General features: G+C 41.2%; 2 protein-coding genes across 5 annotated transcripts in view; both read left to right on the forward strand.

The window, feature by feature from the left end:
• cita (citron rho-interacting serine/threonine kinase a) overlaps positions 1 to 13555 on the forward strand; it is a 50395-nt gene extending 36840 nt beyond the window's left edge. For 2 of the 4 annotated variants that reach the window (XM_033626615.2, XM_033626614.2), the window contains 13 exons: positions 211 to 380; positions 757 to 801; positions 2772 to 2852; positions 3015 to 3150; positions 4577 to 4716; positions 4866 to 4958; positions 6040 to 6148; positions 6359 to 6487; positions 6694 to 6774; positions 6888 to 6966; positions 8063 to 8245; positions 9211 to 9598; positions 10082 to 13555. In XM_033626615.2, coding sequence (XP_033482506.1) covers positions 211 to 380; positions 757 to 801; positions 2772 to 2852; positions 3015 to 3150; positions 4577 to 4716; positions 4866 to 4958; positions 6040 to 6148; positions 6359 to 6487; positions 6694 to 6774; positions 6888 to 6966; positions 8063 to 8245; positions 9211 to 9598; positions 10082 to 10105 — 1658 coding nt within the window. In that variant the 3' untranslated portion in view covers positions 10106 to 13555. The remainder of the gene's footprint in view (positions 1 to 210; positions 381 to 756; positions 802 to 2771; positions 2853 to 3014; positions 3151 to 4576; positions 4717 to 4865; positions 4959 to 6039; positions 6149 to 6358; positions 6488 to 6693; positions 6775 to 6887; positions 6967 to 8062; positions 8246 to 9210; positions 9599 to 10081) is intronic. The other 2 variants (XM_078166954.1, XM_033626617.2) reach the window with 1 other exon arrangement.
• Positions 13556 to 18803: 5248 nt separating this feature from the next.
• myl2a (myosin, light chain 2a, regulatory, cardiac, slow) lies at positions 18804 to 21840 on the forward strand. Its single transcript, XM_033625694.2, has 7 exons — positions 18804 to 18911; positions 19430 to 19522; positions 20107 to 20182; positions 20520 to 20624; positions 20733 to 20811; positions 21041 to 21089; positions 21342 to 21840. The coding sequence occupies exons 1-7, from the start codon at positions 18909 to 18911 to the stop codon at positions 21444 to 21446; spliced, it is 510 nt and encodes a 169-aa protein (XP_033481585.2). The 5' UTR covers positions 18804 to 18908; the 3' UTR covers positions 21447 to 21840.
• Positions 21841 to 23526: the final 1686 nt, after the last annotated feature.

Genomic DNA, 23526 nt, shown 5'->3' on the forward strand with positions numbered 1-23526 from the left:
CAAATTTTAAATTGGATCCACATGTCCAATCTATACTTTGAATCTCAAAATACAACAAAATGTTGACACTTCTGCTCAGCTGTGAAATGAAGCTGTTTGCAAGATGGCCAACCAGTCTCTCTCTCTCTCTCTCTCTCTCTCTCTCTCTCTCTCTCTCTCTCTCTCTCTCTCTCTCTCTCTCTCTCACTCTCTGTGTGCATGTGTTTGCAGACATACCGTACGTGTTGAAGCTGGAGTCACATCCCCACACCACCTGCTGGCCAGGCCAGTCCCTCTACTTCATGGCCCCCAGCTTCCCTGACAAGCAGCGATGGGTGGCTGTACTGGAGTCTGTGGTGGCTGGTAGCCGTGGATCTAAAGACAAAGTGGACTCTGATGCTGTAAGTGTTGTGTGTGTATTTTTCTGCTTGTTACAGGCTTGTTTGGGCTCAAAATTTGAGTTTGGATGTGTAAGAAAAGACAGCCCAGTGTCTCCTTTAAACAAGACAAACTCATTTATTAGATACATTTCAAATAGTAACGTTATCCAAGGGCGGCTGTACTGTTTGGTGTGAAAATTGGGTGAAATATATTGAATGCCTCCATTAAACATCAGCCAGTGCCTTCACTTCGTTTTCTCTCCCTCCCTCTTCTTTCTCTCTCTGCATGTTCTCAACATCCACGTCTTCAATTTGTGTGTTGTCATCGTCTTTGTTGATGTGGTTATACTGTGCGTGTGTATGTCCATTCAACTCGGTTGTGTGGATCATATTATAGGCAGGTGTCTCTAAAAGACAGAAGAACCTATCCCCTCTGGTTCAGGTACAGTAAGTAGCTGCACGAACGCTTGGGCTTCAGTTGACCGACCGACTGAGCATGCAGTAGCTGTACACATCTACGCATACAACACTGGTGCTGTTCAGTGCAGGTCAACACAGCCCCAGGCTGAGTTACTCAATATATAACTACCCTGTGAAAAACAGCTGCATTTAGTGGTCAAACACTCACATCGATTATACGATACACTCATAAACCTACATAGTGCATGGATGTGAATAGGCACTGCTGTGCACCTCTGGCCTGGTGTCATATGCTATGTCATGCATGCTTCTGCAAAAGCCATGCACTGCTGTAGCCCCCCTTCACTGAAACCTGACAAATGTACAGACTCCTTTAGCAGCCTGAGCTTAACTTCAGTCTGCAGGCTTCTGCTGCTGTTGGTGGTTGTGTGTTTATTGCTGTCTTAGGAGCACTTTATCATCCCTCTTACATTATGTGATAAATGACCCTTCAAACAGTGTTACATTTTCTCTAAACTGTGTATGAGTGTTTCCAAAAAGCGTTCCCCTGCCTTATTAATCATATAACCAATGCAAATATGCATTTAAAAGTTAAGTATGCTGTTTTTTTCCTTTGCCTTGCGGCAGATTACACTACATGGCCAAAAGTATTTGGACACCCACCTGAACATTGCACCCATATATGATAGTTGAACATAAACATCCAAAAACTATGTATTTGTGTGCATTAAAGGAATACTGCACACATTTTCCACTGAGGCAAAAACTTTGACTAATTGATTTACAAACTATCGTTTTGTGGGTGATGTATTCCTTTAGTATGCTGCACATCTTTCTGGGAAAACAAACCTCACTTGGTGTACACAGGCCTTTTCATGTCGTGACAGTATTCAAGGGATTTATTGTCATACGCATTAAAATGCCACATGTTAATTTCAGTACAATGAAAAATGTGTGCCCTTACTGTTCTCTGATCAACATGACATGTATAAAGCATACACCGTATACTAACAGACAGTTACATACACTCTGTAGTGTTACAGTACAAACAAGTACATAAAAAATGAAATAAGTAGCAGTGAGCACAGTGGGTTAGTAGCTACCTGGCCCTGTGCCCTGCATACTGCTGAAAAGTATTATTGCTTGAAGATAAAAGCTGTCTTAATGCTATGATGTTGTTAACCGGAAGATAGCTGTGAAAATAAAAGAGGGTCTGGATCAGTGTTATCCACAAAGCCTTCTCCAAATTGATATTAGTGTCTGCTTTTGGCCACATAGTGTATGCACAACCCAATTAGTCAATTTCACACTGCAGCACGTATCATAATTAGCTGTGTAGCCCGAAAATGGTCATCCATACTGTATAGCCTGAGGTGAACAGCACCCATAAAGCTTTGAACGCTGGTGATAATTAAAAAAAGGCACTGCCAGTGATCAACCGTAATTTTTAATAAATTGAACAGCTTTTTGCGACTGCTATTGTTGCTTTGAAGTGGTTGTCTTATTGCCACCCAAAAACATTTATATTTATATTGTGTCTGCAGCACTGAGAATGGAGAACTGTCAAGTACTAAAAGTTTGCATTGAATGTTTGATCCAAGTCCTGTTGACTTCCTCTTTGATCGGATATTAAAATTTGATTCTCTCATTCAAACATGAAAAAACTTTTATTGGCAAAATAATGAAATGCAATCCTTTTGGCATTGACACTTAGATATTTTAGTGAATATTAGACAATACTTAAATTAAAAGTAGTGTTGTTGTTTTGGGGGTGGAGTTTGGAGAAAAGACATCAGGTGAAAACATCCTCAGCTTATGTGAGTTTAATTCATTGATAGTGAAGGATGGATTCATTCTGTTTGGGTTGGTGAAGGCTCTCTGGCTGTCAGTCTTGCTGGGTCACCTTTTCTTAGTCTAAAGATGTGTAGAAGATCTGCCTAACCTGCCCCTCCCTCTGCTCCATGTCTCTCTCTTTGCTTCTTGTCTCAATAGAAACTTCTGGGCAATTCTCTGCTGAAGCTGGAGGGTGATGACCGTTTGGACATCAACTGCACTCTGCCTCTCACCGACCAGGTATGAGGACAAAACCTGCCCCATCAACAGCCACATAATGAAGCTTACTTATTATGTTTTTTGCTGTGTTAGGCATTGTCCTTCCAATTTCTGACTACTGTGCCAATCTGTTGCTCATATCACTCATTAAGCTCGTATGATCTGCCTTATCCTTTCCCTCAGATCGTGTTGGTTGGCTCTGAGGAGGGTCTGTACGCTCTAAACGTCATAAAGAACTCTTTGACCCACATCCCGGGGCTGACCTCCGTCTTTCAGATCCAGATCCTGAAGGACCTCGATAAGCTGCTGATGATCACTGGTCAGTACATGATATTAAACTGAGGCCATTATACTTAATAATATGTCTGTAATTTTAGTTCTCTTGTCAGTAAAAGGTATTTGTAAGACATGCATAAGGCTTTCGTTATAATGCCACATCATTTATGTAACTGTATCTTCACTGTTTTGAAAACAGGCATAGAGACTAAATCAACCTTTTTTGCCACCTTAATAAATCAGATAATCCCTACATGTATACTGAACAACTTCTTTCAAGCACTCAATGATATATTTCTCTCAAATTTTGTTCACAAATTTGCTACAATCCATGTTCGTGAGCACTTCTCCTTTCCCAAGAGAATCCATCCACCTGACAGGTGCAGCGTGTCAAGATGCTGATTAAACAGCATCATTACTACACAGGTGTGCCTTGGGATGGTCACAATAAAAGGCCACTCTAATGTGTGCAGTTTGATCACACAACACGATGCCACAGATATCACAACTTTCGAGGGAGTGTACCATTGGCATGCTGACTGCAGGAATGTCCACCAGAGCTGGTGCCTGTGAACTGAATGTTCATTTCACATACATAGGCTGTCTTTGATGTCATTTTTCAGACTTTGGCTGTATTCACCCGGCCTCAAAACCTCACAAGTCAGTTATGATCACAAACTGCTGTCAGGTCAAGACCCTGGTGAGGACGATGAGCATGCAGATGAGTGTCCCTGAGACAGTTACTGTCAGTTTGTGCAGATATTCTTAGGTTGTGCAAACCAGTTGTTCCATCAGCTGTTCAAGCGGCTGGTCTCAGATGATCTTTTAGGTGAAGACACTGGAAGTGGAGGTCCTGAGCTGGTGTGGTTACACATGGTCAGTGGTTGTGAGGCCGGTTAGATGTAGTGCCAAATTCACTGAAATTACATTAGAGACAGCTTGCAGTTGTGAATTGAACATTTAGTTCACAGGCAGCAGCTCAGGTGGACATTCCTGCAGTCAGCCTGCCAGTGGCACGCTCCCTCAAAACTTGTGACATCTTGACATGTGTGGCATTGTGTTTGTGATAAAAACTGCACATGTAGAGCGACCTTTTATTGTGACCAAGGTTCACCTGTGTAGTAATGATGCTGTTTCATCAGCGTCTTGATATACCACACCTATTATCTTAGAAAAGAAGATGTGCTCACTAACATGGATTTGCAACCAAAATTTGAGAGAAATACAGTATATCAAAAAAAAAGTCTTAGATCTTCAACTTAAACCTGTAAAAAAATTGAGCAAAAACAAAAATGTTGCATTTAAATGTTTGTTCAGTGTAAATGTTCTATAACACACATACAGGATCATATTATGTTTAGTCTTATAGAGAGCTTTAGCTGGAGATAATCATGCATATGAATGCACTGAAGTAAACAGGCGATGCTTGTGTGTCTGATTGTACGTGGTGTGTTTCTTGTGTCATCCAGGAGAGGAGAGGGCCTTGTGCCTAGTGGAGATCAAGAAGGTGAAACAGTCCTTATCGCAGTCCCATCTCCCGGCTCAGCCTGACCTCAATCCCTTCATCTTTGAGACCGTCAAGGGATGCCACCTCTTCTCCTCTGGGAAGGTGAGTTGAGTTGTTGTCCCTTAGATGAAGCAAAATCCTTCTAGTTAGACTGTCATTTAGTCAGAGTTAATGAGCTGAACATCAGTAGCGAGCAGTCTGATTGCAGATGTTTACCGCCGTCCTGATTGCAGTGTTGTTTTTCTTTACAGATTGATAATGGGACCTGTATCTGCGCTGCTATGCCCAATAAGATTACAATTCTGCGACATAATGAAAGCCTGAACAAGTTCTGCATCAGAAAGGTGAGTAGGGATGGGCATCGTTAGGATTTTATTGATACCAGTATTAATGCTGATCAGTTCTTTAATTGGTACTACTCTCCATGACATGAAAAAAATTTACAATTTAATTGTATTTTGTAGAAACAAGTCAAAAGTATACTTTGCAGGATTGTCAGTTACTGTTTGTAAACACGCTTGCCTGCAAAAAGCCAACCCCAGATTCACTCTTTTGGCATTTTGCCTCACTATATTTGGGTTTTTCTGTGCTGGGTCTCTTAGATCCCTGCTGCTTACAGTCTGGCACCTGGTCATTACCTTTTTATAAAGTCACGACCTCACCTAAACGCAGTGGGGGCACACACACATCAATGTCCCAAACACAGGAAATCCAGGCAGAAGGCAGAGTTTCTGCAGAAAACTACACCACCACACACTTCTAGTTGGGTCATAAGTGACGATTGAGAGGGATTACTTCTTTATGAGCCTGTATTAGTAAATTCCTGCATGTTATACCTTTAAATTGTGTCCGGAGTTTACTGTATATATAATAAGGGTGGTGCTTAAAACTGATGCTAACTATGGCCTGAATTTATTACTGCAGACTTGTTTTCATAATGATAACGACCTTTACTTGACGAGGTCCAGATAGTTGCATTTTTAGTTTGGGAAATTCCATTAGCATCAGAGCCAGGAGGCTGCGCTGATGATGTAATGTTAGATTCGGGAGCAGTCAAACACACTGCACTCCTTCGTATCAATAGAACATTGTATTTGTAGTGTTTACTGAAGTTATTGGTGATATCTAACTTTTTACATATATTGCATTAAGCTGCATTTTCATTAAATTTATTAGAGAGCAAATGTAATCATGTGACGTTGGCAGCTTTGTCAACATGTCCAGGAGCTTATCAATATTTCGGTACTGACAGTCACAGACCAGTACCAATTTAGTACACGTTCTCCATAACAGTAAGTGGGCCTTGAAGATTGATAGGTAAATAATACTGCCATGAACAAACAGCAGTGTTTTGCAGCAAAGTAGATGTTTTGTTTGAGGCAGTAATGAGTTTCAAAGGTGTTGAATGTTTGTTTGTATTTGCAGGAGATTGAGACATCAGAGCCCTGCAGCTGTATCCACTTCACTGGCTACAGCATCATTATCGGCACCAACAAGTTCTATGAGATAGAGATGAAGCAGTATGTGCTGGAAGGTAGGTCACCTGCCAGCACTGTGATTTATTCATGGTAGGCGTCTGCACACAAATTCTGTATTGAAATAACTTTTTAAAAAGAGTGTTTGCTGTCAACCAGATGGTGTTCTGAACAAGTCAATTCAAGTCAACAGCAACTGAGGTTTTATTGCTGTGAGGCTTCAGCATTCACACCTGAGCGAGCCGACTCACATATATTTCTTTTTACAGAGTTCCTGGATAAAAACGACGTGACGCTAGCTTCAGCTGTCTTCGCCGCTTCCTCCCACAGCTTCCCTATCTCCATCATCCAGGTCACCACGGCTCCCCATAAAGACGAATACCTGCTCTGTTTCCATGGTTAGATGTTTATTTTCTGTGCGTGTTGGCACACGTGCTGTACGTTGTCTACACAGTTGAGCATGTTATTACACATGCAACAGTAAAGGAGCCAAAATTTATGTTTGTGTGAGAAAGGATTGGCTTTCTCATAATTATCATTATTGTTAGTGTTGTTGACATCTATAAATAGGCAGTTTGTGTGTTAACTGAGTTTTTTTCTTCAGAGTTTGGTGTGTTTGTGGATGCATACGGCCGCAGGAGTAGAACTGATGATATCAAATGGAGCCGTCTGCCTCTCTCATTTGGTTAGTGTCAATTACAATCTCATCCATGTCACTTTTAAAGCTTCCTTTTCATTTTCTGTAATGTTAATCTAGAATTTGTGATATGATTTTAATCAGATTTTTTGGTATTTCAGCCTATAGAGAACCCTACCTGTTTGTAACCTACTTCAACTCTCTGGACGTTATTGAAATTCAGGGACACGCTGCTCTGGGGTAAGAATGCCTTCTGCTCGTTTGTCAGTACCAGTGCATCAGTCAGGGTTTACTCTAATTAGTTTTTCCCCAGTAAACATCAGCATCAGTTTGTGTGTCTTTACTCAGTGTCACTGCATATTATTTGTGACTGAATTGTTAATTTCCCATTACTGCCGAGGCTCAGTAAACACCTCGATAAGAATCATCCATTTCATTCTCTGCTTTTTTTTTTTTTTTTTTTTTTTTTTTTTTTTTTTTTTTTTTTTTGAAGGCCGACTCCATCTGTGTTCTTTTCCGGGGTTTTCAAACGGAAACTCTCACTCAGCCCTTAGCAAAAATTGGTGACACAGGTTACAGCTCTGATGCCATGCCACACGCAGTTCACTGACAGTGTAATCATGGAGAAAGGCACGTAGACCAACAACTCCTGTGTTCTGCTGAAGTTATTGTCTCTGTCAAAGAAGTCTGGTGGCTGTGGACAAGGACAGCAGCAACATGTATCAGTTCAAGTAAAAGCTATATTTATATTGTTTTTATCATTTACCCTTGCCATCAGACAGCCCTTTCCAAGGAGGAACTGAAGCTGTTGCATCACTCTGTTCAAAGCCACCAGACTCCTTTGAGAAAAGCAATTATTTTACCTTCCAGACCACAAGAGCTGCTGGTCTACCACTGCTTCGATCGTTCAGCTTTTGCTATTGTGTGACTTTAAAAATCAAACTAACATGGTGTCCACAACAGTACATCTCTTAGCTTTCATGCCAGTACTCCTGTCTGCCTCCGCAAACTGGGAGCGTAAAATCAATCCTGAACAATTCTTAAAGGCGGCTTGGCTCAGTCGTTAAGAGGCATGATAGGTGGGCTAGGGGTTTGTATAGAACATCATCATCATGCAGAAGCCTAGGTTTGGTCACTTCGACAAACACTTTAGAAGGTCTTGGGAAAAGCGTTTTATCGCTAAAACACACATTTCAACCAAAATTAGAATTTTCAGATTAGTAAACACAAGGAACACTTTTGGGAAGCTACAGAATGATATTCAAATCTCAAAAATAAAAATTAATGGACCTGCCATTTAAAGGATTCAGTGTCAGATGTTCTTATCTCTTTCCAGACCCCACTCATATGCACATCTGGACATCCCAAACCCACGCTACCTTGGCCCAGCCATCTCCTCTGGAGCCATCTACCTGGCCTCTTCCTACCAGAACAAACTGCGGGTCATTTGCTGCAAAGGAAACTTGGTGCAGAGCCAAGAAGGTGGAGGAGACCTGCAGCGCAACGGCTCCGGCCGCAGGTGAGGAAGCTATTTACTAAGCCTCCTTCAGGTCACACATAGTGTCTGTCTTCTCCTATTTTCTAAACTAATTGAGACCATTACACTAATCTCTGTTTGTGGGATTATTTTTGTGACATGTTTTTATCCACAACAATCTATCAGCTTTCTTTTACTGTCTCTAATGTATTCACACATTTTGAGCTGTAGGTATTGGGTCTCTTTGTCAGGGAAACGATAATCTCACTAATTGTTTTTGTTGCAAATGCAGTACCTTAGTACCTAACTTACACTATTCATTCATTTATTGTTTTGGTGAGGTTTTTGTCCTCCCTCTTATACAGAGACAATAGAATAGGAGCTTTCCAAGCACATCACACTCCTTTATTCTGTGTACACTGGTGTTGTCGATGGGTCAGAGGGACTGGCTGGCACTGCTGGGCACAGGTTGGCATCCACAGGTGGTGATGGTTAACCTGTTATGTTTGATCTGGTGTTGAAACAGCAGAGTAATGCCTTCGTTTTGCTCTTTACAGGAGGAAGAGTTCATTTTTTATCTGTAACAAATCCTGAGAGTATGTCTTTTTAAATTGAAATTGCTTTTTAAAATGCCTCCTGTCAAATGTAGAAAGAAAACTGTTGAATAAAGACTGACTTATGACTGAGACTGGTCTATTACAATTTGAATCTCGCTAACAGCTCAGCCTTTGTCACTCAGTGTTGATTCTGAAAACTGGCTTTGCTCTTTAGTTGATGTTATTGTCAGCTGCTGACACTGTCATCACTTAGAAAACTTTATTGTGTAGATGGGTTCAGTCTTTGAGCTCCAGCTTATCAAATGAGCCTGATTGTGAGTTCCTCATCCTCACCACATCTGCGGACTGACCTCACAGTGCCAAGCAAAGCCCCTGACCCGAGACACAAAATACTTTTTACTTTGACCAATTCCCCCTGCCCGTCTTTGTGCCACGGTTCCTCCCTAACAGCCCTAACAAACGTGGGCCTCCTTCCTACAATGAGCACATCTCCAAAAGGCTGGCAGCCAATCCCATGGCTCACGGAGACCCTGGCACTCCTCACCGCTACAGAGAGGCTCGCACAGAGTTCCGACGGGACAAGTCTCCCAGTCGTCCGCTGGAGAGAGAGAAGTCGCCTGGCAGGATGCTGGAGAGTCGGATAGTGGGGTCTCCAGGCAGGGCCATGGCTGACCCCCGGTTAGATCGCTCCCCAGGCAGGGCCATGGCAGACCCTCGAATGGACCGCTCTCCTGGCCGGATGATGGACGTTCGGAGGGAGAGGTCCCCTGGACGATACGAGGAGCGCCAAAGGCTTCATACTGGCTCTGGCCGCACGCCCATAAACCCTGTTAACAAGGTCTGTCAATCATTTTTGTAGATTTTTACCAATGTTTTTCTGTTGTGTCACATCAAGTTTGCGCACGCTAAAAAGAAGGGCTTAAAATAACAGTGTCCCATTGTCCCGGGGACGATAGAAAATTTGCCCTCCTTTCCTTATGATTGGCTTGCAGTCGTTGCCTTCATTGGTTGGATTGGTTGGGTCTAGGCAACACAAGTGAGACTGGCTAGGGTAAGAATGCCAGTGTTAGCCAATCGGAGGCAGAGTAGGGTGTCATTCCCTCACAACCCTAGAAAACACAAATTCTCAGTATATATTACCCACTTAACTCACTTAACCTATTTAAGGATGTTAATAAAGACACATTAATGTGGCTAGACTCTTAGTCTCATTGTTATGTTATTGTGTGTTTCAAATATTTCAAATTCAACAATCTAACTGGTAGTCCATGCACGAATTGTGTTGACCTTTCTTTATTTTTTTTTTTACTTTATCCCACAGGTATGGGACCAATCATCTGTTTGAGAGACAGCAGAGCCACACATATCCAGCATGGACAGAGAGAAGCATCTTTGGAAAGGGAACGGAGGGAGCATCGAACCAGTGAGAGTGTCACCAATTCATGATGAAACACTGCCACACATGAGTTGACATCTAAGCTGACAAACCCACAGAGGAAAACAACCGTAGCCGTCAGAACAGAGAGAGAGAACGAGACAAATAAATAGATGTCATTGGAATCAGGTTATTTTTCTCAATGAACTGACCCGAGTCAATAAAGGTCAACAAAATGCCATATTTAACCATTTTTGAGCAGGGTTTTTAGCGGTGTTCTTGAGTATGCGCTCTGTACTCTGAGAAGGGATTAGTAATTCGATTTGATAATATCTTCTTTAAAAACAAAATCTGGGATATGAGTTCTCAACTTCAGCCCTGACTCGGTTGGTTTTGCTAGTTTCAGTTAACTCCAGACAGTAGTGACTACGATAGATAAGCACAGCCGTAGCAACTTTATCTTACAATATTTACCAAGTCAGTCACTAGTGAAAATGGCAAACGTTCACTCAAACTGCAGTATTAATACATCTGGCTCCTCTCCACACTCCGCTCTGTCCACAGTAGCCACAGATCAAGGCAGCAGAGTCCCGTACAGCTAACGACATTTCAGGCTCCAGCCCCGCGCTGACATGTCAACACACAATCGTTATCAGCTAATTACAATCATTCTCTGCTAATCTGTCTTCTGTTGAGACTTCAGTTGGTCGCGGTGGTCGTAGCTGGAGCACAAACAAATTTCAATAAAATTTAAGTAACCAAACCCTCCCTGTAGGGCTGGGTATCATTTACAATTATAATACCAGTACCAACACCAGTATCGTTAAAGTGAGGATAATACCAACACATTTTTCAATTAGGGTTACAGTGGTATGAGATTTTCACAGTACAGTAACCGTCTCAGAAAATATTACAGTATTACACAATTATTATTATTATCAGTCACAGTGACTCTTAAAGGGATGAAAACAGAAGGGATTTTTTTTTGTTTAAGACAGACCGACACTATCTGCGCTGCAGCGATGGTTTGGGTTCACTGGGAAGCCAACGGAGCTCTGTGGCTGGCTTCCCAGCCTTGGGGCACTTGGTGGCAATGCTGCCTCCTTTCTGAACCCGGGGGCTTCACAGAGCTCCATTGTTTCTGTCTGAGACAACAGGAGGCGAAAAGCAAAAGTCCCCAAGCTGGGCAGCCGACCACCGAGTTCCGTGGGCGGCTTCCCAGCTTTGGGGCACTTCACGGTGCTTTCACTTCCTGTCTGAGCTTGACATTCTCACCCAGTTGTGTTCTTCAGTACCAACATTCAGCACCAATTGATTCAACGTGAATTGGAACTTGGTAATACCGATGTAATTTAGTACGGTACCCAACCCTAGTCACAACACCTGCAAATCGACTCATTTCATTACTGGGATTTGATCAATTCGGTCTGATAACACTCTAGAAGAGCCGCACCATTAAATCATTTTAACCCCCTTTCAAGTTAGTTGGCAGCTGGCGAAGTGCGCTTGTTCTCTGGGGCCAACACTACGGAAGATCCAAGTAATCTTTTACCTGGGAAGTTGAACTTTTTTAACTTAATGCACTACTGAGCACTTACACAGGAGTGCATGGGGCCACGCTGCATCCAGTTCTCTTTATTCTTCCATGGTATCTTTTGACTGCAGAGGTTTCAATAAATCTTGGTACTGGGTTATTTCGGTTAAAGGTATCAAGTAGCGATACCCAGCCCTACCTTCCCACCCTGTTGAACCACACACAACAAGATTGTCTGCCCTTGGATAGGTTGACACTAAAACTGCACTACCCACAATCCCCGGCAGGACTTTCTAATCCTTCAGAATGCTATCTGACTGTAAATAGACAAGACATAATTTTATATATATTGAGAAGGAATTTCAAGGCTGGATAAGCCATGTCTATTTTTGTTAAAGAAAAAAGTGATAACGTGTCCTCTTGAATGTCAAATGAGTATTCTTTTAATATGTCCAAACATCCTTTATCAAGTGAGTGATTGTATCTGGATCCAACTCGTGTATGCACTTCCATCTGTCAAAGGCAAAACCTCAGTGCTGAACTATATGACAGGAGGGAGGGGGAAAAAAAGATCATGTTTGAAGCTTACAACATAGTACTTGAGCATTTCTTTTTGTACAATGTCACTTATATTGTATATAACCCAAAATTGTTAAAGGTGAAGATGAAAATAATATTTGTTTTTTTTTTCTGATTCGTGAATGGCATGGATATGTATATCTGAAATGAAACGGAGTATTGTCTTCTGCTTCTGCCTCATTTGGATTATATTTTTATTCCATGATTTGATGATGAAGCACGTGAATAACATATATTTTCTTTTAGCTCTTACCTGTTTGCACAGTAAATTCAAACGAGTATAATTACTTCAATCTCTTCTTTTACTTTTATTAAGGCACCCTTGGCAAGTTAAACAGTCCAACCTTAAAATCCATCCACATGTATTTGGCTATTGTTGTCAAAGTGCTTATGCTTGACTAGTGGCTCATTTATGCTCACCATTATATACAGACACGGACGGAGCCTTCTGTCTGTACTCTGCGTTCATTTCGTCCATGTTTGTGCACATTTTCTGAACCACCGAAGATCGTGGGGGCAGTGTAGCGTAGTCCAAACGAGAGAGAGGACACAATGAGAGTAGGACACAACAAAGACATTTTAAAAATGTTGAAATGAAAAGAATCGGTAATATAGCGAAAAGAGTTCTCCGTCCACGTCAGTATATTTAATGTACTCACAAACCATTGCTGTCTACAACCCCATCGCCATGTTGACTCCGCCCTCTATGCCAACACAAAGGATGCGTGGAAGTGATGGTCAAGTTTGAAATGAATGTTTCTATTTTCGTATGTAAAGGGAGTATAAATGAGCCTCAAGTAGATTTTATTTCTATGTATCATAATTTGATATATGGAAATAAGATTTTGTGGTTTTCAGTGATGTTTTTAGAATATATATAATATAATATAATAAATCACACTTTAACTTGCCCAGTGTGTCTGTTAACAGTAGGGCGCTCAATAGGAGGACGTTCCTTCATCTCTCTGGAACCACCGTGGTTCCTTTTAGGTGTAAAACTCTTCCTGAATGTATTTAAGCCAAAAGGATAGAACTGATTCATTGGTCTCAGACGTTCAACAAAAAGCACCCAATGCTACAGATTGCACAAGTTTTCCCACTGGCCTCTACGGGATACAAAAGGGTTTCCCCATCCTGCTTTATTTTATTTTTATATTCTTTTTTAATTTCTGTTCACATGATCCTGAATCATAATGCCGTAACGCTGGATATGATATTGATGTCTGCTAACAAATGTTTTATTAGCGTTCCCTGTAGAGATTTTGTCACAGAATATTAAATATTATAACCATTGTCTTTCACTTCTACTTTGCCTCGTTATGTTGTGCTTGTGTGTGTGTGTGTGTGTGTGTGTGTGTGTGTGTGTCTGACTGTGGGCAGGTAATATAGGGTTCCCATGAGTCCTTGAAATCTCTTAAAGGCCTTAAATATTTTTTAAAATAGACATAAACAGAGACGAGCCATTGAAAATGCTTGAGCTTCTGTATTTTTTCAAGAATAGCTCTTGGGGTAATTTAGGCATCTGTCTCTATCACTAAACTTACTCATTGCTTTGCTGTGCTGTGTTAGAGAAGGCAAGAGACCACAGTCTTCATTACTGCACCACAGAACAATTGAGAAGTGATCACACATTCAGGCCTCTCTCTTTTTGTTTTCTGTGAGCTTCTTTAAAGCCTGCTAGCTCTCATCCTAAAGATTCTGTGTTGTACAATAATGAACCTTGATCCATGTCTCAGACTATGCTGCAGGATTCAGTCTTAAAGTAAGAACAAACTGATTCAAAACCATAGATCTTGAATCATAAAGAAATCATAACATGAAATAAAAAAGTAAAAAAAAACATAGCATAAATAATAAAATTAAGCATGATAGAACATTTTAAAAGTGTTGCAGCAGCGTGAAGCGTACAAGGAAGGATTTTCAGACCTGAATTAGGGATAACGTAACCAACAACACTCTTATTTTGTTTCCAGCTGGGACACAGAGCAGATGATTCACTAGCTGTCACTGTACCCTGGACAACATGGGGAAGTGGGAATTGCGATTTTAAGGCATGACTTAAACCAGTACAAGGAAACATGAGGCTGTGCATATCTTATGCTAAAAATGTTTCCAGACTCAGTATGATGGGAATAAAGGCAGTGGAATCCCACATGCAGAGTGTGAACACAAAACTGCCAACAAGCACTGGGTATTTCCCAAAAAAGTCCTGTTTTATGTTACAACAAACACTTGGGTAAAACTGTCTCTAAACCTAAGAAACTGATAACAGTTCATGTTTTTCATGTTTTTTTTCTTCAGTTTTGATTAGTCTAAAATTGGTCTTACATTTAATTCCGAGTGGCTTTAAAAAGTCTTAAATCTAACTTGCCTCAAGCTGTAGGAACCATGTGCTGCATTGGGTCCATTAATCTGAGAGAACTGGGTCTGGAAAGTCCTTGAAAATTTAATTTGATGTCAAAGGTGTGGGAACCCTGGTAATAACCTTTAATTGTTTAGTTATTATAGCCGCAGACACAGAACTCCTTCTTAATTCACTCTGTAATGTGAGGGAAAAGAAAAGTGGTCATACTTAAAACCCTTATCATTTGTGCTCTCTACTCTCCACTCACACTTGAGTCTCCCTGTGAAATGACCATTTGTCTGTGTCCATTGTGTTAGAAGAGGTTAGTCTATTTATAGGCACCTGATCCCAGCGCTCAGCCAACGCGACAATAGCCCACCATTCCAGTCACGGTAGCTGCAGCTTGAATCCGAAACTGAGAAGAGCTGAAGGGGGGGAAAGGTTTTCAACAATAGCATCTGCAACAATAACTGGTCTAATTCTGACCTCCTTGTACGCACCATGCTGCGAGATGATACCAGTGACATCTGCTGTTAGTTCATCACCAGATTTTTATTTGACAGGGAGTGGACTGGGAGCAGGGAGGCTTTCAGCGCCTCTCTTTATATAGATCACACACCTGCCGCCTCGCCTCCTCACCCCGACTCATTCAGCTCATTCTCACAGACTGTCACTTTTCTTGACCTGGGAGCCACAAGTGACACTGGGCAACGTGTTAATGGTGCAACAGCAAATTGTAAGAACGTGTTCAGTGTCAGCAGTGTCTCACTTGAGTATGTTGCACCTACTGCTGTTGACAACGCCGCGCTTAGTTTCACGAGCCCTTTAAAGCCAACACCAGTGTAGTGTGCCAAGTAGACACAAGACATCCTTTGTTTTGTAATGTTTTTTTCTTTGTTAATGTTTTTGCCTTACCAGATCTTCTAAATGATTATCTGGCAGCACAAGCCCAGTCTTTTAGAACTTGGATGTAATAAAATTCAGCTGTCAGATGGAGATTGATAGAAGTCAGATAGAAAGTCAACCTGTAACTATAGGTTTAGGAACAATAGGAAGTGTTACAAAAAGGACAGAGAATATCTGGGTTAACAATTCTATAAATATCTTGAGAAAAATACATCCAAAGAAGATCTGTTAGCTTCCAGGGAGATGATACCAGACCCAGAATTTAAACCCGACAAGACAAATTTTTTTTTTTGCTGGAAACAAAAAGGCCTAATTTTATTTGGACATCTTATCAATGACGACGGAATCGCTTATTTAAAAAGATCTCTCCCAAAAATATGATTTACCACATCCACATTTTTTTCTGCTACCTTCAGGTTAGAATCAGTGATGTCGAGATACACCGGATGAACATTGATATCATGTTATTAACACACATTTTGGAAATAAATAATGAAGCACCTCTAAAATCATTTCTGTTTCTTTTTGTTCTCACTTTAGCCCCTTTCACACTGCCTGCTCAAGGCGGAAAATATCATGCTGTTATTCCACCTCACGTTCAGTATAAAAGGTACGATCGTGGAATGAGGGGACAGACTTGTCTCGCCTTTAAGCGAGCAGCAGAGGTAGTAACAGCGCTCATAATGTCTGTGTAAAAGGGACAGCTGGCAGGACGGGACCATGGGTGGGGTGGGAATGATGTTTTGATGACGTGTTATGCATATAACCCTCTACTTGGAGATTTTAAAAGCAGCTGATAGCAGTTAGCAGCTAACTCAAAGAAGAATAGAGGCTTGAAATGTCCACAAATTCGGGAAAAAAATTAGATGTAGGAGCTCCTTACCCTCCGAGCAGAGGATGAGACTAGCCGCTGTATAACAGGGACAGTAAATGATTGTTATCGCCACGTTAATGCCATTGTTATTGTTTAGAAAGTGCTGCCAACGCATACGTTATATGCGTATGTTGTGTTACCCATCACACCTCTTTTGCATCCAGGATGCTGACATGCTATCTTAAATTACACACTGGAGCGGCATGATGCCACCACAGTTTAGTTCTTTGTAAAAATGCAAAGGCGGCGTAAAGAAGGGACTTTGTAGCAGCCCTGTAGCGTGATCTTATTGAAAAAGGGAACCAGATGGCTTTGAGGGAGGGAGACAAAAGCCATTTTTACACAATCCATTAAGTGTAATTGCTCTTTTTGTACACTTTTATACCACTATGGTTGCAGACTCTCTCTTCACCTCCTTACACTTGTATTTTGAGTGTAATTAATTTGCCAGAAAAGAGACAAAAAGCACAATAATCATGGTTAAAGACAAATTTGACTGATAGAAGACGTAGGCCTCCATCCCCTAGTTTCACTTATTTTGAAAAACCATAGAATGAGGATAATAAAAAATCAAATAGCTGTTGTCCATGAAGTTCTTAGTGACACAAATAGACAAAATGAAACAAGAAAAACGGAAGGAGAAATTAGAAATTGATATATCAGGAGACAAGTGGAGAAAAATGAAAATCTCAGTGTTTTCCCCGTGTTAATTTGTTTCATGGACAGAATGGTACAGTTACCTTTTAAACAATCAATGAAGTCACACAAACTGTGTGCAATGCATGCTGTGTCATACTGTGCTATGAAAGCATGTGAGATATGTGACTGGTGACAGGTCAATATATTACACTAAAGGAGCTGCTGATTTCATGCAATGTCTTTTATCAAATGAAGACAGGGATCATTTCACCTCTCATCATTACTATGACTTGGATGATTGAAAATCTTCACCAACATTCTGTTAACAAACTCTCACACAACTTGTGCAGTGCAATCCAAGTCATATTTACCCAGTCTTATGGTCACTACTTCCCAAACTCATGCATTTTCACAGACATTTTACTATTGAAATCACTGATGCATAGGATTAGTGCAGCAGAGCTGGCATAAACTGTGCTCGCTCATTCCACTGAGTTCAATTGCACGGATGTTTTAAAATAGTTCTGCTGTTGTTTAACGCGAACCCCTTTCACTTAAATTCATCAAGAATATTTGCCACTTTTGGATTCTTGATTCACCCAGAGGCATGTCAATAAAACATTTTCTTCACAAATTCAACAAAACACCAGGTGAGTAACTGATACACAAATAATAATTTTGTGGGTGAAGCATTCCTTTTAAAAAATAGGGCATAATTTCCTATTGTTCTGCAGCATTTATTCATAAATCCGAGCATCTTTCTGAGAGTAAATGTTCTGAGCATGAATCTTATTGACCGGGCAAACCTTCCTGCTGCAGCTGAGGCAGCTGTTAATGGTATGAGACTGACATTTTGCTCATTTTATAAAATGTAAAAATGTTTTGATTTTATGTTAAAGATATGTATATTGTATTCCACCTACATCAACAGCAGTTATGTAACATTTCCTAACTTATATTTAATGCCATAGGGTGGGGCTAGACTCCATTTAATATTGTTTACCTAACTTTAAGTCCAGTTTGAATGGTCAAACACCCAAGTTTTGGATGGAGTCTAATGAGATTTATTAAAGTTCTGTTCAAAAAGGCTTTTAAAGGAGCAGTGTGTAGGATTTAGTGTCATCTGGCGGTGAGGCTGCAGAACTGAAACTTCCCCTGTGTGCCAAGCATGTAGGAGAATCGCCCAATCCAGAGCCAGTGTTTGGTTTGTGCGTTCTGGGCTACTGTAGGAACAACATGGTGCACTCTGTGAAAGAGGAGATGTATAATATAAACAACTCATTCAGAGTTAACAAACACAACAATTCTTATTTTCAGGTGATTCTAAACTAATGAAAACATAGTTCTGAATATTATACACCAATTTCTGCCAATAGATTCCCTAAATCCTACACACTGGACCTTAAAAGACTGAACTCAGCCTGGGTGGCAGTAGCACATTTTTCTTATCATGTAGACAAAGTAGAAAAGCAACTGCAGACTTGATAAACATCATTTTTATGGAGTTAATACCTGCCTGTGTGTTGTTTGCACGGTCAAGACTGATCAGAGGACAGAGGGCAGTTTAAAGTGATGAAGTGCTTTAACCTTCAGTCCGCTCTTGATATTCTAAACCAGTTATTCCAATCTCTTTGTCCACTGTGTGTGTGTGTTTCTTTGTCCACTGTGTGTGTGTGTGTGTGTGTGTGTGTGTGTGTGTGTGTGTGTGGGCGCCCATGCTCCAGTATGCAATACTGTATGTGCTGTATGAAGCATCATTTACCTGTCACTTCCTAAAGAGGACATAGTTTATAAATATCATCCAGTGGAGCTGAGGGCTGAGGCTACATAAGGGCACCCACAGTCTCCCCATTGTTCACTGGCATCATTGTTGGTCTGACCTCCCAGCTGCTCAGCCATGGTAAGTCACTGTGTGTGGGATGCTGTTCGATGGTGCAAGGAGTTTTTTTGTTTGTTTGTTTCGCTTAAAGCATGCTGAGTTTAGAGCAGAAAGATGGGTGCAAAAATTGACTACTCTCATCTGCTTATGTGCATCATTTAAAACTATTGATGTTTAATATTTCGCAACATCAAGATTTTCTGTGAAGAACTTTGAAAGTAGCTTACCGATGTAAAGGTTTCATTTCTATCACCAGACACTGGATGTGTTGCTATGTAGAGGCTACATTTAATGAATGCTAAATTACAGACAACATATTTTTCACGGACAAATAATCATTGTTTGGCTCCCTAAAGGATACTGAAATGGGATAATATCTAATGTTAATGCAGTTGTGTTATTGCCCAAAAACAATCATCCACCTCATTAACACAGCTCTCTGTTATTAAGCCATGCAATCCCTCTTACTGATGTTGACTAACATGTAGCTTTGCCATGCCGTGTCTGCCTCATCTCTTCTTCTTTCTTCGTGCCAAAAGGCCCCCAAGAAAGCCAAGAAGAGGACGGCAGAGGGAGCCAACTCCAATGTGTTCTCCATGTTTGAGCAGGCTCAGATCCAGGAATTTAAAGAGGTGAAAGCAGCTCAACTTGATTGTTTTTTCCTCCATTGATTTACATTTGGCTGGGAACGACACGAGCACTGTGGAAATGGTGTATGAATATGCATGCTAGCTCACCATCATTCAAGTGTGTCTGTCTTCAGAACACACAGGGACACATGCAGAAGTTTCTATTTCTTCTCCTCTCTACGTCCTCCTCTGTCTTTTCATTTCCATTGTTCATCGTTGTAGTATGCCCACCTGTCTATTTTCCTGTCCCTGGCTTGGCAGCAGTGAGGCCGGTGGTATGCTGGTATGATGGTCAGTGATGCCCAAACATCCAGACTGTGTCATCAGTGATTAGGCTGCAGATAAACTGCTGGGCATGCCCTGGATGCCGGGATAAACCTCAGGGGGGGCGGGGAGCGCAGGTTATAAATACTTAACAGTGCTCGTCTATCAAGATGGCACACAAAATATTCAAGAGGAGGAAAGAGAGTCAAAAGAAAGTGTGTGACAGATTTTTCTCTCTGAGAAGGGGGCTAAAAACATGCAGCTGCAATCTGTTCATGAGAGACTCATTTATGGGTACTGTGTCTCCTGTGTGTTGACCTCAGGCCTTCACTATCATGGACCAGAATAGGGACGGCTTCATTGACAAAAATGATCTGAGGGACACTTTTGCTGCTCTAGGTATGTCCACATCCCCCATGTTCAGTCTTACAAAATGCTGTGAGATAATGAGTTAATGAGTTTGTCCTAGGCGGCTGGCTATGTCACCTTTAGGAAGATGGACTAGTGTGGTATGTACTGCTAAAAGACAGTAAAAAAAAAGTAAAACAGACATATAATTGATTCAAGATAAAGCAATTCTGAAAAGGTGCGCTTTTAAGAGAGATCTGATTGATAGTTTTTGATGAGTAATCATGAGCTGCAATGAAAACACCTACATCAACGACACTCATGGTCCACATTTTTCATGATACAAGCTGAATCTGCTTGTGTCATTTGTTCATGTTTGGTGCCACAGGACGTCTCAATGTGAAACAGGAAGAGATTGACGAGATGCTCAAAGAGGCTCCTGGCCCAATCAACTTCACTGTCTTCCTTACCATGTTCGGTGAGAAACTGAAAGGTGAGGATGCATTAAACGTATAAATTTAAAACCAAATCTAAGTCATGCAAATAGAGAATTACTTTAAATCTGTTCTGAGAACTTTCCTGACTGTTTTAATGTATCTAGGTGCTGATCCAGAGGAGACCATCCTCAACGCATTTAAAGTCTTTGACCCTGAGGGGAAAGGTGTGCTGAGGAAGGATTAGTAAGTGACCGGAAACACTCTGCTGCTCACACTATATCAAATTGCAATATGGAAATGTACCCCAAAGAGTCTTATGTAAGCTTTTCACTCACAATTTACGACTGCGTCTGAGTTTCACTGTGATCATTCATCTCAGTACGACTCATTCACGACCTGCACATTTCCTCTTAGCATGAACACAGACCTCGAAATCTGATACGCTGTCCTTTTCTTTTTTCTTCCTGTTCAGTGTGACACAGATGCTAACAACACAGGCAGACCGGTTCTCCCCTGAGGAGGTAAATTGTGGTCCTTTTACACTAATTGTCATCATTATGGCTAATTGTGTTGTGCGTGTGGGTGAGTCCGAAAAGCACAGAGGGATAAACGTCATCATGACAATCATCTACATCCACGTCAGACACTTTTTCATACAAAAAGCCCCTCAATGAATCCTTTTCAAACCTTTTTTTGCATGCTGGGCTATTGTTTCTGTGAAGGGCAAAAGCTCTGATAAAAGTGATGATAATATCTGTTTTTTTCTCAATTAGATGGAGCAGATGTTTGCTGCCTTCCCCCCAGATGTAGCAGGGAACCTGGACTACAAGAACCTGGTTCACATCATCACCCACGGAGAGGAAAAGGACCAGGAGTAAACCTTTGTGTCAGCGTCTTCGTCAAACAGAAAGTCCGTCTAATGCTCGTCGTACATGACTTGAAACTGGCCCGCTGCTGTTGATGGAGATATGGACAATGGTTTATCAGTGCGTCTTTATGTTGGCTGCATTGTCTCTGTTCAGTTCTCAAGAGCACAGGAGGTTAAAACAAAACGTCTTCCAGACCCCAAAAACGCACAGTATACAGCATCAACATAGTGAGCTCCCTTACTGCTTTATCCATAATATGTTCCCAAACTCATCTGAGATCAATTAAATTATTTTTCCTTATCATTTTGTACATTCAAAACCACTTGCCTATAGTTCTCATAGCGAGTTTCCATTTCTTCGGTCTGTGCATGTTCGTCTAATAAACGTTTCCAAAGACAGAAAACAGCCTGGTTTCTTATTCTGATTTTTTAACCTTTTTTTATCAAGAAATGAGGAAATAAACAGTATAGAAAAATGCAAGAGATTTTTATATTCCTGTCAGTCATATGTTTATAGGGTCGTGAACACATGGCTGTATCAGTGAGTCTTCTAAGTCCATGTTAGGTAGTGAATGTGTATGCTTGAGAATAGTGGTTGGTGGTCCACTGAAATCCCCAAGAGATTAATCCAAAATGTACATGTGGCATTGTTTGTGCGTATTAATGTGCACACACACAGTTAAGATGTGTGCGTACTGTGGGCACACATTAGTATGGCTACTGAAACAAAGGGCTTTAATAAGACAAAGCCTTGCTGTTATTTTAGTGCTGTGATGAGGCAAGAAGGGTAACGCAATACTGTGGCGTTTGGGCAGCAGGCACACAATAGGATACCACCCAGTGATCCTCACGGCCCTCACCTACTCCACTTGCCAGACTTCTACAGGGTGAAAATCCCTGACTGTTGGCAGCTGGAGGGTCCAGGGCAGGGGCTAGCCAGTTTGTCAACCCCAGACTAAAGTATTGCCTTCTGGAGAGGCGAGGAGTTATGTAGGGAGCGCTGAAGGATAAGTGCTTGGATCAGCTCGGGTATTTCAGCTCACATCATGTGTTCTGTTTTAACAGTGTCTAAGATCAGACTGTGGCCATTGAAGGAGGGGAATTTGGCCACTGGGGAGAAATAGCACATTGTCCCTTTAGGCTAGGCAAGGCAGCTTTATTTGTACAGTACATTTCATACACCAGGGCAATTAAAAGTGCTGCAGGGAGCAATAAAATATAAAACACAATCATAAAGGAAACAGATTAACAATAAAAGAGTAAAGAGGAAAAATATAAATGGTAAAAGTTAGTACTCAAAAATCTACAAATTGAAACAAATCTCCAATAAAGATAGCAAAAGTGCAGACATGAGCTGCAAAGATAAAAATATAATTTAAAATGACTGAAAACTGAGTTAAAAATAAGTTTGCAGTCATTACAGGGTGGAGCAGGCAGTGTGAAAAAGGAACGTTTTCAGCTCTGACTTAAAAGTGGTCAGTCGGGGTTGTGTAACATCATCTGAGAGGTTATTCCAGGTTTCTGCTGTGTCACAAACTGGCTCAGTGGATGTGACAAGTAGGGAGTCAACACAAGAGATTTAGTTTAAACATCCAGAATATATTAAACTAAGATTGACTTAACCAAATAATGGAGTGTGTAGGTCAGCAAAGTCAGTATTAGTAATAAAAGCCATGCATGGCTCGGTGTCAGGTGTGGTGTGGAGGTGTTGAAGGTGCAAAACCATAAAGCAATGATGCAGGGTAGACATCTGCTGTCGGAAGGGGGAGAGTGATTTAACACCTGGAGCAGCTTTTATGGCCCAGAAGGCCCAGGTGAGCTTAATCAAGGCAACGACCCTCCCATGTCAGCCAGCTGCCTGATGAACATCGCCCAAGACAGTAGGAGGGGCGTCACCATAGACTGTAAGAAACTTCTATACATGCCGTGGCTAGATAGCAAGATAAGAGCTAAGCTAACAAGCCAGAAAAACAACAATACATGCTAATTAAGACTAACATTGAAGTAAAATGATAATACAATGTCACTTACTGAAAAACTGGAGCACTGGTGTCTTGGACGGTCAGTTGGTACAATTATCTGCACAGCAA

This window comes from Epinephelus lanceolatus, chromosome 1, assembly GCF_041903045.1.
Source record: "Epinephelus lanceolatus isolate andai-2023 chromosome 1, ASM4190304v1, whole genome shotgun sequence".
NCBI classification, from domain to species: domain Eukaryota; kingdom Metazoa; phylum Chordata; class Actinopteri; order Perciformes; family Serranidae; genus Epinephelus; species Epinephelus lanceolatus.

What these genes read in the sequence shown, in the direction of transcription:
- myl2a (XM_033625694.2), top strand. An exon ending in GGTGTGCTGAGGAAGGATTA is followed by an intron (nt 20,812 to 21,040) that starts GTAAGTGACCGG and finishes CTTCCTGTTCAG; the next exon opens with TGTGACACAGATGCTAACAA. An exon ending in ACCGGTTCTCCCCTGAGGAG is followed by an intron (nt 21,090 to 21,341) that starts GTAAATTGTGGT and finishes TTTCTCAATTAG; the next exon opens with ATGGAGCAGATGTTTGCTGC.